This window comes from Morone saxatilis, unplaced genomic scaffold (assembly GCF_004916995.1).
Source record: "Morone saxatilis isolate NCDOM2014 unplaced genomic scaffold, NCSU_SB_2.0 Contig17, whole genome shotgun sequence".
Lineage (NCBI taxonomy): Eukaryota > Metazoa > Chordata > Actinopteri > Moronidae > Morone > Morone saxatilis.
Window position 1 is genome coordinate 14,262,705 of NW_023339729.1, and position 13,286 is coordinate 14,275,990.

The window sequence follows — 13,286 nt, forward strand, 5'->3', positions numbered from 1 at the left end:
GGGGGGGGGGTGCAGTGTTCACATCACTTCCGTCTCATAGATTAACTGAACACACCTTGCAAATCTTGATTAGTCTTACCTGACACTGTTGTATTCTCTCTTGTGTCGCAATCTGACTCACATGGTACCTGATAAGTCTTGCGTTGGGGGTGTCTCCCGTCACCTGCCCCTACACCTGCTGTTATTAACCTGTATACGTTACCTAAATACCATACTGGTTTTACGCCACTTCATAAGAAGTTCTGTTGTTTGTTTGTCCGATTTGAAAATGTGTCCATCCATTTAAAAGAGAAACTCCTGCAGATAAATTACCACCTCTTAATAAACTCTCTAATTAGTCCTTTACATCTGCATTGCACAGCCCTCAAAGTGATGATAGCTTCAGCTGGTGGACCCTGAAACTAACCATGGCAGAGGACTGGCAAAGGTTTATCCTACTAACAGATAGACCACATGGGGGTGGGGGGGTTACAGGATGTGCATTGTGGCGTATGGTGTACACTGGGTATGTGGGTATGTTCTATTTTGGGCATTTTTGCAGCAATCTATTGATTCTCTTAATACAACTACCCATTGTTCAATACTACAAAATATCAATGACCTATGTTTAGGCCTATAAAACTGTGATGAGGCCTGAGAGGACTTAGAGGAGAGAAAGTCAGCACAGGGCACACTGATGCATTGAATTTCCATGGAAGTCATGACCTGACAATGTTTGGTGAGGACAGGAAGGGAATACAACATCCAATTTGACCGCTTCTAACTCTCACGCACACACACAGTCACCACCACTGCACTTTTACATCTGAATGCACAAGTGCCCTTTGTGACACTGTATATATCCAAGTCATGTCCTAATAAAACTCCTCCATGCTTATGTTCTACAAGTACACAGTCTATTAGATACACCCAGCTATACAACAGTACTGCAATAAACCATACCTTCATGACGTTTCAGGTGTTTCTGTTATCTAGTCTAACTTTTCTGATACCAATGGGGTGGACACATAATAGAAACACCTGTCAGTATTTTGCATATATTACAATATAATACATATATATAAATAATATTATATAATACAATATATTACATATACAAACTGCAGCCTCCAAAATGACTCGCCAAAAACATTAGAACTGTCATAAAGAGAGGATTTATTGCAGGACTGTTAGACTGCATTAGTTTTAACCCAGTGTACCTAATAAACTGGCAACTGAGTATATATTTGTTTGTTTATTTATTGGGGGTATTATTATTTCCCATTAATAAACACTGATATTTTTAAGGCATTAATGTAAATGTATCAGGGTTAGGTCAGCTGGTATGTTGCAGCCATGACCCAACATATGAGTGGACCCAAGTGTCCATCTGGTTCGCTCAAGTGACCCCACAGTGACCCAGCTGACACTCAACTGCCCCTAATGATTGTCACAGGTACCCCTCTGCAGACAAGCACCCATCTGATCTGCGCAAAAGCTTGTCCGATGGACAAAACTGCTCCCAAAGTGTCCTGCTGCTCTGGTGTGACTTTAGGACAAAAATGAACCATAATCCTGATTTGTCACGCAGACCAGCACAGATCAGACACAAATTAATTTTGGTCTGGCGCTTCCTGTCATGTTGCCAGTAAAAGTGAATGGATGACAACTGGAGCAACAAAACACACATCTATTTTTAGTTTTGTCAGTGAATGTTAGACTATTGATTAGGATCTAGTCTTTTCCTCTCCAGAGCTTTTTTTGGATAAACAGATGCACTCTATCTTAAATCCTACCAAGTTTTGAGTGCAGCATCAAAGATTAATTAGATTTTTTTTACTCTATGCAAACTACACATAACAGCGAGGAGGCAATCAAAGTCTTCTTAGTCAAACACTGTGCAAGTGTTTGAGCATCACCTAGGCATCATACAATGCAATTACAACAGTGTAACTTTATGTTTTGATTGGCAAATTCCTCCGATAAAACATAAACTAATGTAATGTATTTATTGACTCAGAGAAAGAATGGATTGTTATAGTGAGTGCTATATAGACAGTTCTGACCATCACTTGACTGGAATACACTTCGTTTTCATATGCCATATGTTTGTGGCTTTCTTTAGTTTTTTTTTTTCATTTACACAGTATCCTCCTGCACGTGCTTTGATATTTTTTGGATTTGTGTGCTTTTGTCTTGTTTATTTCTTTTAATACATAATAACAATCTATCTACATGTTATAGAGTCAGGCTATGAAGTAAGAAATTAATTATTTACTTTTTTTTTTTACTTTTATTTAATTAAACAAAGTGAGTATGATGACATTAAAAAGCTATACACAATATATTCATTACAATACAATAGTCTATATATAAATGCAGTTGTAACTCTGACCGCCATGATTTGTACTATATATGGTATACAGGTGTAGCCCATAAGTGTAATGATATGTGAATATGTTTATATGCATATTAAATGCATGTAATATACACACACTATATAGTAACTAATACTTTTGAATAAACCAAAACTGGAACAGAATACGGCCATGATATGATTAAATAAGAAAATACAATAAAAACGATATATTGTATCATTATATAGGGACATAAGTAGCATAATGCAATGTAATATAGTATTAATTATGTCGCTATTACTCATGTAATATATCAAAAACCCCACTATTTCATTATTGTGCTGGGATAATTTGCCATTATTGTCCCAACCATGGATACAGAAACGTTTATGTGCGGGTCACAACCACTAGAGGTCGACATTTTAAAACCTTTGAAACAAAGTCTTGAGCTTTCAAAATAAAAGATCCAAATAAAAGGTAGGCTAAATAAAGTAGCTACTAGGATTTATACAGTAATAGAACAGCAATGTGTGATTATTTGAAAATAAGTTGCCCTCGTTATTCTCTCTGGTTGTTCATTATCGAGCAGTAATTATAACAACATATTTCTCACTACAAAAGCCTTTTTTTCGTTTGACTTCCGGGTTACGTCAGTGATAGCCAGCGCAATGACATTGTCCCAAACAGAGAAGTCACACCGCCGAGTGGCTCACAGTTTGTTATATCACATGCTTTAAAAGCTTTAGCAGCACTGACATTGAAGTAAAGATGTCATCCACCACCACAGGTTTTACGGAGGACCGGCAGCAGACAGCAGCGCGGGTAAACACACCGCTGCACACACACACACATTGTCTCATAAGATGCTAACCTGTTAGCCAGCTAGCGTTAACTTTGGATGAACTGTCTCGCGTGTTGCTGTCTGCTGTTTAAATCTCATTAGTCTGTCTGTGAGCTGCTGGCCAACAAGTCTAATAATGTCAATTATTACGGTTAACGCTGGTGTTGTGTTTATGTGTTTGTGTGTTTGTGTTTATGTGCATGGGTTTATGTGTTTGTGTGTTTGTGTTTATGTTTTTGTGTGTTTATGTGTTTGTGTATTTATGTTTGTGTTTATGTGTTTGTGTATTTGTGTTTATGTTTGTGTGTTTATGTTTGTGTGTTTGTGTGTTTATGTGTTTGTTGTATCTTATGTGTTTATGTGTTTATGTTTATGTGTTTTATGTGCAGCCGCTAGTGGGCACGGAGTACATCCCCACAGAAGAAGAGAAGAGAGTGTTTGGAGAGTGCAACACGGAGAGCTTTTGGTACAGATGTAAGTGTCTTTCACACACAGGTCAGATTAAGTTGTGTTGTGTTATAAGTTGGAAAGGTGTCTGACATCAACGTGCGTTTCTTCACAGCGGTGCCTTTCTCTGTGGCCGGCATGGCGGTCACTCAAGCCCTCGTTTCCAGAGGTAATACTGCCGATAACGTAGAGGAATCAGCAACATATCTGTAAAAAATAAAAAACAAACACATGTTGAACTGATCTTGTTCTTTTTTTAATGTGTAGGGACTTTGTCTGCATCTCCAAGGTTTGGATCTCTACCCAAAGTGATCTGTAAGTTCATCAACGTTAAAGCTGGGAAATGAACACACTCCATTGCCTCATATTAATTTATAATAATATTAGAAACATATCTCACTATAATGCGGTAAAGTTAAGCAACACCACAAATGTATAGCCTCTAAAAAGACCATAAAGTTGAGTCAACATCTCTCTAAGACAGTTTTAACAATACTGAACATTATGATCTCTTTATAACTAGACTAAGCAATGCAATTTTTCAATTAGCAATTTTTTTTATCTTTAATCTAGGTGTGTCAGATTAACAGTCAATGCCTATACCTATATCATATTCACATTACTCACAATACTCTTCTTGAAACGTTAAATGAAAGAGCAAACTAATGACTGAAATGTTTCATATAATCGTTTTTGGGGTATTAAAATCTAAAATGTTTGTCTCTCCAGTTGCCGGCTTCTGTGGCTATCTAGTTGGGAAAATGTCATACATGAAGACGTGCCAGGAGAAGTTCAAGAGGTTGGAGAACTCCCCCCTGGGAGATGCCCTCAGACAGAGGACAGGAATGCCTCCACAAATGTGAGCACCACACACACACACACACACACACACGTATGGGATGCTATAAGTTTTTATCCACCAACTATTCCTTGACCATTTTTCTGTTGTCGTCCCCAGTTCCAAGGGTGCTCAGTCAGAGATGAGTGACCCAGACACCCAGTCGTTTGACACCATGTTCCAGTCAGCAGAAGCCCCCCATCAGAGAACCTACAGTTCAGAGTCACCCGTGCAAATGGGCAAATCAAATGACTTTGGCGCTCCAGATACCACAGGTAGTAACTGTATTGGCTTTTTCAAAAACAATTTAATGTGTAAAAACAAGATTAGTTCTTAGGCCCACACCATTTTTCAAGTCAATCCCAATAAACAATACTGATACTTGTGGACTTTTTCAGTTGTTACTGACTCAGTAAAATAACATCTTTTCCCTGCGGGACAGGAGAAGACATAAAATCTCTACTGTGCAGGCACAAAAGGTCTGAATGTTTGTGGCTGTCGGCATGAGGAAATGGTCAGAAATCCATCAGAAACGGGGTTAAGAAAACAGTCCCGAACAGGGTTCTGCTTCCCACAACTGCTAGGTTTTATTGTGTCATTAAGTAACGTTTATGTAAGCTTTCCCAGGTTACCCTATTTGTCACTTTCCCCATCACCTTCAGTTGAGTCATATGTGGACGATGAGGAGCCCAGAAGAAAGGCCATCCTCTATGAGGACCTGAGGCTCAAGAACAGAGAGAATTACGAGGTCACGTTAACTCAGAAGGCTGAGACAATGCTCAAAGCATCACCTGAGAAGGAGCCAAATAGATCCAAGAAAGAGAGTAAGCTACTACTGCAGAGATGTGTAGAACACTTGCTGGGTTACGGCCTGGACACACTGCCCTACGTCTGCAGCATCATGGAACGTCTTGCCTTTTATTCCGGCAGCCGTGTTAACAGATTAGAGCAGCCACAATGCCCACGTGTGTTTGTGTGTGTGTGTGTGTGTGTACATCACAGACGTGCAAGCTGCAGCAGTTCAACATGTTGGACGTTCTGGACTTTTCACACGGGCAGTGTGTCCAAGCCTTTTGTTGAGGGGTTGACATTAAAGTACATCTGCTGTCTTTAAACAAAGCTGTGAAAGACTGACTTAACTCTTTCTCTCTTTGTCTCCCTTATGTTACAGCGAAGAACGCCTATGGAGACACCTGGGACGAATGAGTCCTGATTTAAAAATTAAGATGTAATCTATGCTTGGCTTCACTGACACTGCAGTACAGTGGACAGCTCAGTAGCCATATTGCTCCACTGTAACTCAGCCCATGTATGAGTTTGTCATGAATATGTCTTTGCGTGAGTCAATTAAACCAAATTTCCTGAGGATTCAAACCGTCTCTCTATGTTCTTTGACACTGATTTGAATTGACTTTTTTTCCTTTTTCACCAGCACAAAATTTTAATTCTAAAAGGAAAAATAACATTGAAGCCACATTGTACTGCTATTAGATGCAAGATTGTTTGTTTACAAGCAGCATTAGTTTCAAAACACAGCATGGGTGTTCTTCTATTATTATTATTGTTTATCATATTTTTATTATTATTTTCAAGTAAGTTAAAAACTGCAAAGAACTTAAGAGTAGTACATTTTTCTAAGAGAAAGGGGAATTAAAGCTCCCAGAACTTAACTAGCATATACAAATCAATGTTTCATCAGGCAAATGGCCAACAGGATATCATATATAGGCACAAAACTAATTACATTCTGCTGACATCACAGTCAAATGAACCAAATACATTTTAACTTTACCTGTTTTGTATGTCTGAAATCAGGTCTGGGATGTTCTACCTTATTTTTAGCAACTGTTTAATTTTTTTTTTAAATCGATTTTGAGAGCCATATTAAATATGTTTTGTTTGATCACTCGACCATGACATCAGCCAGATGTAATTGGTCTTGTGCCCACATACACATGTACAGATCCACTGTGTTATATTGATGAAGACCTGATGGGGGTCAAAACAGTCTTTTTCTAGTTCACTAAAGTTTGGGGAGCTTTAAATCAGTATGAATATATATTCACAATAATATCTAATGTGTGATCCTGCACATGCTTTACTTCTATGTATATACACACACACACACACATATACCCATTAAAAGGTTTTTCATATGTAAATGCTTTTTTTTCTTAAGATTTTTGTACACATTTATTAGCAGAAATAACTACAAAACAAATACATTACTGTACAAAAGACACATAACATTAGAAATATCCTGTAATTACACAGGCTACCACAAAAACAGTAGAAGCACAGCAAACACATTTCAACCACGTGGCCAAGCATTTCACGTAGACAACATAATCCAGTGACAAGAGACGCTGCAGGTGTTCAATAGTGATAAATAAGAGCAGCATTGATGGAATAACAACCTGTACAGCTGGAATGTGTAAAGCCAATCCAATTAATAACAATGGCTAAAGTTGACCGTGACTATGGTTGCAGCTGTGGCCAATGTTCTGCTGTGGGTGTCCATGACTTAGTCCAAAACCATGTGCTGAGGCAAGAGGGTTGGGAGGTGGACTGTGACCGGACAGAGTACCGGTCAAATTTGGCCAGCCTTCGTAAGACTCGGCCGTGGTACCAGCAGTGTTAATGCTGGACACTGGAGCGTAAGCCTGGACCGGGTAGGACCCAGGAGTGGGGTTGATTTGTGGAAGGAGGGTCTTATTCCGCTCCTCCCTGGAAGCAGGGACAAACATAACCCCTCTGATGCTCCTCAACCACCTGAAAGGCACCATCTTCTCCACAACGCCAGCCCTGGCTTCAGACAAGTCCAGAGCAGAGAACCATCCTTTCCCATACATCCACCCAACCAGTATGGCCAGGACGTTACAGGTCAGCACGCTGTGAGGAACCAGGGCCGTGGTGATTATGAGTAACACCAAGGGGAGAGCCATGGTGGGGAAACTCACTCCACACAGGAAACTTCTTGTCATTTTAGTGCGCTTGGTGATTGCAGACACACATGCCAGGGCCACAGGAAGCAGGCCCTCTGCGGGAATAGGGCTGCTGTCAATCTGTATGTAATCCAGGAAGCTGTAAATGGAGCCTATGGTGGTCGACATCAGGAGGAACAACAACAGGAAACGCAGAGTACCAAACCCTTTCTCCAGACTGCCACTGAGCAACGGCAGGGTCGCGATGCTCAGGAGGAGCTGAGCGAAGGTTTTGTGGTAAAAAGGGAACAGCAAGATCCCGTAGAGGTGTCCATTTTGAAAAACACAGGCACCAATGCTTAAGACACCTTCAGTGAAGTTAAAATATGTTTGGATGCCAAACATTGCACATGATATTAGTGCCACTGTTAGAACACCGGTAGTGGGGACCGGGACGGAAACCACGTCTTTGAACATTTGGAAGACCATTTGAAAGTGCTCGTTTTGTGTCATCCTGCAGACAAACTTTATCAGCGGCTGTTCAGCTGAACTAAAGGTTTACAGCGATGTATCCAAAGGGACTGTGGGTGTATTGTCTGCACACTTCCTACACAGGAAGTAGTGTCACATCCACAGCGCTTTTAGCCGCCGTCTACTGTAAACCTCTCGGGTTGATGAAGCTCTTGGTGGATTAATAAACAGATTTACTGACATCGAGGAAGAGATTTCACAGCAACACTTACACGAATATTGTTCAATCTCGACTCCCAGTAAACACTAGTAGCAACCATCGCTGAATCAGGGTACCGGAAGACTACTTCTGGTCAAAGGGTTCAAAATAAAACGCATTGCCGCGCAGTGGTACGTTTAATGTGAACGTTATATTTAACAGAGCAGCAAATTAAAACACGTACGCTGTTTGTGAGTAAGAAATTAAAAATAAAAAAAAGCGATATCCATAGCACGTAGGGTTCAACTGAAGGCTAAATCTAACTTTTTTGCCAACGTCCATGTCTTATTTTGAAAGAGGTTTTGCTCTACTTCCGGTTTACCTTTCTTCTCCTTCTTCTTCTTCTATTGTAAATCCTCAGCAATGCTCGGGTATGACAATGCAGTTCATTCATGCGGGAAGTAACTCAAGTACATTTACTCAAAGACAATTTAAATGTTTTTCATGCAGAAGATGTGATCATCTTATCCTATCATAATGCATTGATCCGATTAGTATTTTATGAATAAGTTAAAAAGCTGCCCTACATCTTGCATCAGTAGTATAATGTAAATATAATCTACTATAATGACACCTACTCAAGAGTCATTCTATATAATGAATACTTCTTTTGATATTTTGTTGTAAAACCTAAATACTTCTTTACTTTTACTTTAGTAACAAAAATGTTAATGCGGACGTATTTTGATTTTATAAGTTGAGTATTCTACCTGGAATCTGAATATTTTTTTCACTACTCAAATATCTCAAGTAACTTCCACTTCCCTGCAAATTGATTTAAAACACCAAACTGAAATTTACTGATACAAATGGATACATAGACGTTATTAAAGAATATTTTTTTTAAAGTAGGTTTGCAAATTACTTCCCATATTCTCTTAAATAAACCAGTTTCCTTTCTTGCTGGTTTCTTTTAGCTATTTATGAATACAGAACGAGTGACAAAAGTATAAAACATATAGTATGAAGTGAATCTAAACCATTTACAGATATACAAACAAACTGTGTGTGTTTCTTTTAACTTTATTTGCAAACATAAACAATACATGAACAGATAAAGCCAGGGGACAGACAGAAATCATAATTAGTTAAATAAATTAGAACCTTTTGGCTTTCCTTATTTTTAGCAGTATGGGAGTAATTTAATGTATTGTTTGACTTAAACTATATATATATAATAATTAATATAAATCACTTCTTAAAACCGATTTTTATAGACTTGCCTTTATGTGAGTTCTGTTCTACTTATTTATTATTTTATTTATTCTCTTTCTCGCTAACTTTATTTTGATTCAATCTCTGATTAATTTCCCACCTTTTGGTTAACTGTGGTCGACTCAATTATCCTCTGTTATTTCAACTATTTCATGCATTATTTTATCCCTTTAGTAATTGTAAAATTTGTGATTCCTGCGTTGTGTCTGTCAAAGCACTTTGGTAAACCATGTTTTTAAAAAGTGCTATACCAATAGAGTTAGTTATTTATTATGCTATACAAATAAAGTTATTATTAATTATTATTATTATTATTATTATTATTATTATTATTATATATTTAAAAAAGAAATAATATACTGGGAAGTAAAAGCACATAATTTTCAAAAAAAAGAACAAGAAAGTGGACAAGACCAAAACAAATTACATGAATCTTCTGGTTTCTGTTTCTTTTTAAATAAATAAATAAATAAATAAATAAATAAATAAATAAATAAATCTGACGTAAGCACGTCCGTCCCCCTTCCGGTGTCGTACGGTTACTGCGGCGGATGTTGATGTTTTGTGTCGGAGCTCTCTGAACGATGTGAACGGTACCGTCTCCGGTGCGGGTTGATATTCACTGCGGTTCTCTTTGTGCTCTTCTTCCGCTCCCCGGTAACGTTTCCGCTGTCCGTCGGCGTCGTGTCTCTCCCGGTGTCTCTCCCGGGAAGCGCGAGGCCGAGCCGTGCGATGATGGAGGACTTTGACGAGATCTACGAAGAGGAGGAGGAGGAAGAGGAGGACGAGGACAGGGCCGCGGAGGAGCAGCTCCTCAAGTACGCTCCGGACCCGGTGGTGGTGCGAGGGTCCGGCCACGTCACTGTGTAAGCAACCGGCGACGCTAACGGCCACCGGGTGACGAGTTCACCGTCACCGTCACCGGGGATGACTCGCCGCTAGCTCAGTTAGCTCAGTTAGCTCAGCTAGCTGCTAGGTTAGCGTCGAGCTAACTACGAGCGGACGAGGAGTGGCTGAGTAGATTTAGCTTTCGTTTCGGTTCAGTATCGTTAACGTGACACGACCTGACAGATATTTACTCCTTCGTGTGTCTGCCGCGTACTGCGACGTGCTGTTGTGTTGTGCTGTTTGTTCCCGTTGTTGCTTTCACTGTTTCAGGACTTGAACACGGGATAAGACTCCCGTGTTCAGATCGTATTTTGCTAAATCGTGCACACAAAGTGGTCCTCTGCCCTTTTTAAAGTATTACCCGTGTGTGTGAGTAAACTGAGCCCTCAGTGCCCCCGGTAACGACACTGACAGGCAGACCATCTCCGGTAATATGTTATTATCATAAGTGGCAGCAGCAGGAACTGGAGTTGCTGGGTGTTGTGTGTAGTCCAGTCAGGGGTTAGCTGGCAGGCAAGCAGCAGTGTGTTACTGTGGTTCAGGGTTTAATGACTGATATCATTCACTCACTCAGTGTCCAGATGTCGCTTTGGTTCCCCCTCACCACTCTCTCTCACACAGTTTTGATGTTACATTGATGTTAGTCTTGTTGGCCATCTTGGCTGCTAGTTACACATGTGGCTGTGCAATGCAGCCCATAATAAACAGTGACATGTATCAAGTCCTATATAAGTATATAAGCAGTTTAAATGGGCTGCTTCTATATAATACACACTAGTTTAATTTAGGACGAAGGTATATGGATAGACATGGCGGGTTTGGGTGTGTAACATATTTTATGTTCATATTATTTATGTATAATATTGTGTGTGCTGTGGGACCCCCTTTAAAAGCGAGATGGTTCATGGTGTGGGAGGTTTATCAAAGTATCTAAGGCAAAGTGGAGTGAAATGTAAAGCGGATTATTAATTATCCTATTAGAGTGCATCTCTGCTTAAGTATAACATTTAACTTTTTCCCCACAGGTTTGGGCTTAGCAACAAATTCGAGTCAGAATTTCCTTCAGCACTTACGGGAAAGGTGAGTGTTTCGTGGTTATTCATAAATACATACGAATTATTCAAAATGACATCCCACATTGGCACCACTACAAGATTTACATTGTTTTCTAGCCACCGGCCAACATATGATACTCTTATTTTATTAATTTTCATATTAAAATTGCTCAAATATTGTAGTGCAGTGTGGTCTTCATGCATTCATCTGATCACCAATACTTAAGACTGATGAAATGTCTGTCCATTGCACTTCCTCAGGTGGCACCAGAGGAATTCAAAGCCAGTATAAACCGTGTAAACAGCTGCCTGAGAAAGACGCTGCCAGTGAATGTGCGGTGGCTCCTGTGTGGCTGCCTCTGCTGCTGCTGCACGTTGGGCTTCAGTTTGTGGCCTGTGATCTGCCTCAGCAAGAGGGTGAGATACCATCCACACAACACTAGGTGCAAATCCACAAGGGGTTCAGGAAAATGTTGACGTGTTGATTCATGGGGCGTTGTAAAGAATATCACCTAATGTCACTGTTGCTTTCCAGACAAGAAGATCTATAGAGAAACTTCTGGAGTGGGAGAACAGCAGACTTTACCACAAAGTGAGTAGTGAAGGCGTTAACGTGTTTTTTAATGCCGCCTTGTTAGGACACGTTATAGAAAATCTCTGATCTCTGTTGCACTCTTGTTTGCAGTTGTGTTTGCATTGGAAACTAAGCAAAAGGAAGTGTGAAACCAACAACATGATGGAATATGTGAGTATCTGTTGGGATGAGATGATAATATACAATACCGGAGGCCAAAACACTGCTCAGCGCTTTCTAATACTATGAGGAAAGATTGTATCCTCTGTCGCAACAATTGCAAGGTTAACAGTAAAATAACAATGTTCCCGTTACAGAGTAATGGAAAATGCAATGTGTGCTTATATTTGATTGTTGCACTACTGGAGTCCTCCGTGACAGCTCCCCCCGCAGCATTGATGTAGTAATCTCATTAATAATGAAAGAGTAGTGTGCCTTTTTTCTAGTGCTGTACAATTAATTGCAATATTATGGAAATTGCAATAAGGCCAAGTGCAGTGTGTGTGGAAAAAAAAAAAATTATATATATATATTATAATGACGTTTTAAGAATCATGATCTAAATATGTTGTTTTCTAATTTAATTAATTTCTAGTTTGTGTGAAAAAATGACAATTCCAACTAATTGTGAATCATCCATCAAAATAATCTCAGTATGTTTTTGCCATTTCGTGTGGCCCTACTTTTTTCCCACATAGTGTTAATGATGGTTTGGAAAATCAAAAGCCCAGTGAATTAAAAACATAAAACATCAATGTACTTGATCACATTGTTGCAAAAAAAAATCTAATATTGCTATAAACCAGTTCCGCACATTGATCTGCAACATTGGATACAATATATGACCTGAGATAGTGAAGTGGTCGCTACTTTGGTAAACGCTGCTGCAAAATCTCTACCACTTGAAAGATCACAGTCTCACCAGTCTTGTCTCACAGTAACAGCTTTTTCTCTTATCCCCTGCAGGTAATCCTAATAGAGTTCCTACCTAAGATCCCCATCTTCAGACCGGACTAGCCCCACTGCAGCTGATCTTAAACCTCCACTGCTGCACCACATTGGCTGTCAGGCTCCTGAGTAACTACCCTTCCCAAAATACTCCCAATATTTTTGTTTACAGGGTAGCATTGATCCCCCACCCCACCCCACCCCCGTTCTCCCACACATACCTTCTCTACACCCTTGTTTACAAATCCAGCATACCAACACCATTGAAACCATGACCTATCAGGCGAGCTGGCACACTGTCAAGCCATGCGAACCGACACCAGCCTGTGGGATGTCAGGGCAGAACCAGCCATGGGGAGCATTATGGATTTTGGAGACTGGACTCTCTAATTGAGTTCTGTGAGCTGCAACTGGAATTTTGACACTTGTATGTTCCCTATTCAAGCACATGGCACAGTCAGACCATTACAAAACAAAAACCGTCACACGT

General features: G+C 39.8%; 3 protein-coding genes across 3 annotated transcripts; 2 read left to right on the forward strand and 1 right to left on the reverse strand.

Annotated features, from left to right (window-relative positions):
- The first annotated feature begins 3,104 nt into the window (after positions 1 to 3,104).
- Positions 3,105 to 5,832, forward strand: LOC118326618 (OCIA domain-containing protein 1). Its single transcript, XM_035659647.1, has 8 exons — positions 3,105 to 3,158; positions 3,567 to 3,651; positions 3,740 to 3,793; positions 3,892 to 3,939; positions 4,354 to 4,483; positions 4,583 to 4,737; positions 5,125 to 5,286; positions 5,634 to 5,832. Exons 1-8 carry the CDS (start codon positions 3,105 to 3,107, stop codon positions 5,666 to 5,668), a joined length of 723 nt encoding a protein of 240 aa, XP_035515540.1. The 3' UTR covers positions 5,669 to 5,832.
- A 799-nt stretch (positions 5,833 to 6,631) lies between these two features.
- Positions 6,632 to 8,218, reverse strand: rhbdd2 (rhomboid domain containing 2). Its single transcript, XM_035659646.1, has one exon. The coding sequence runs from the start codon at positions 7,897 to 7,899 to the stop codon at positions 6,925 to 6,927; it is 975 nt and encodes a 324-aa protein (XP_035515539.1). The 5' UTR covers positions 7,900 to 8,218; the 3' UTR covers positions 6,632 to 6,924.
- Positions 8,219 to 9,850: 1,632 nt separating this feature from the next.
- chic2 (cysteine-rich hydrophobic domain 2) lies at positions 9,851 to 13,002 on the forward strand. The gene is made up of 6 exons (XM_035659648.1): positions 9,851 to 10,197; positions 11,245 to 11,299; positions 11,536 to 11,691; positions 11,810 to 11,866; positions 11,960 to 12,019; positions 12,815 to 13,002. The coding sequence occupies exons 1-6, from the start codon at positions 10,064 to 10,066 to the stop codon at positions 12,863 to 12,865; spliced, it is 513 nt and encodes a 170-aa protein (XP_035515541.1). The 5' UTR covers positions 9,851 to 10,063; the 3' UTR covers positions 12,866 to 13,002.
- Positions 13,003 to 13,286: the final 284 nt, after the last annotated feature.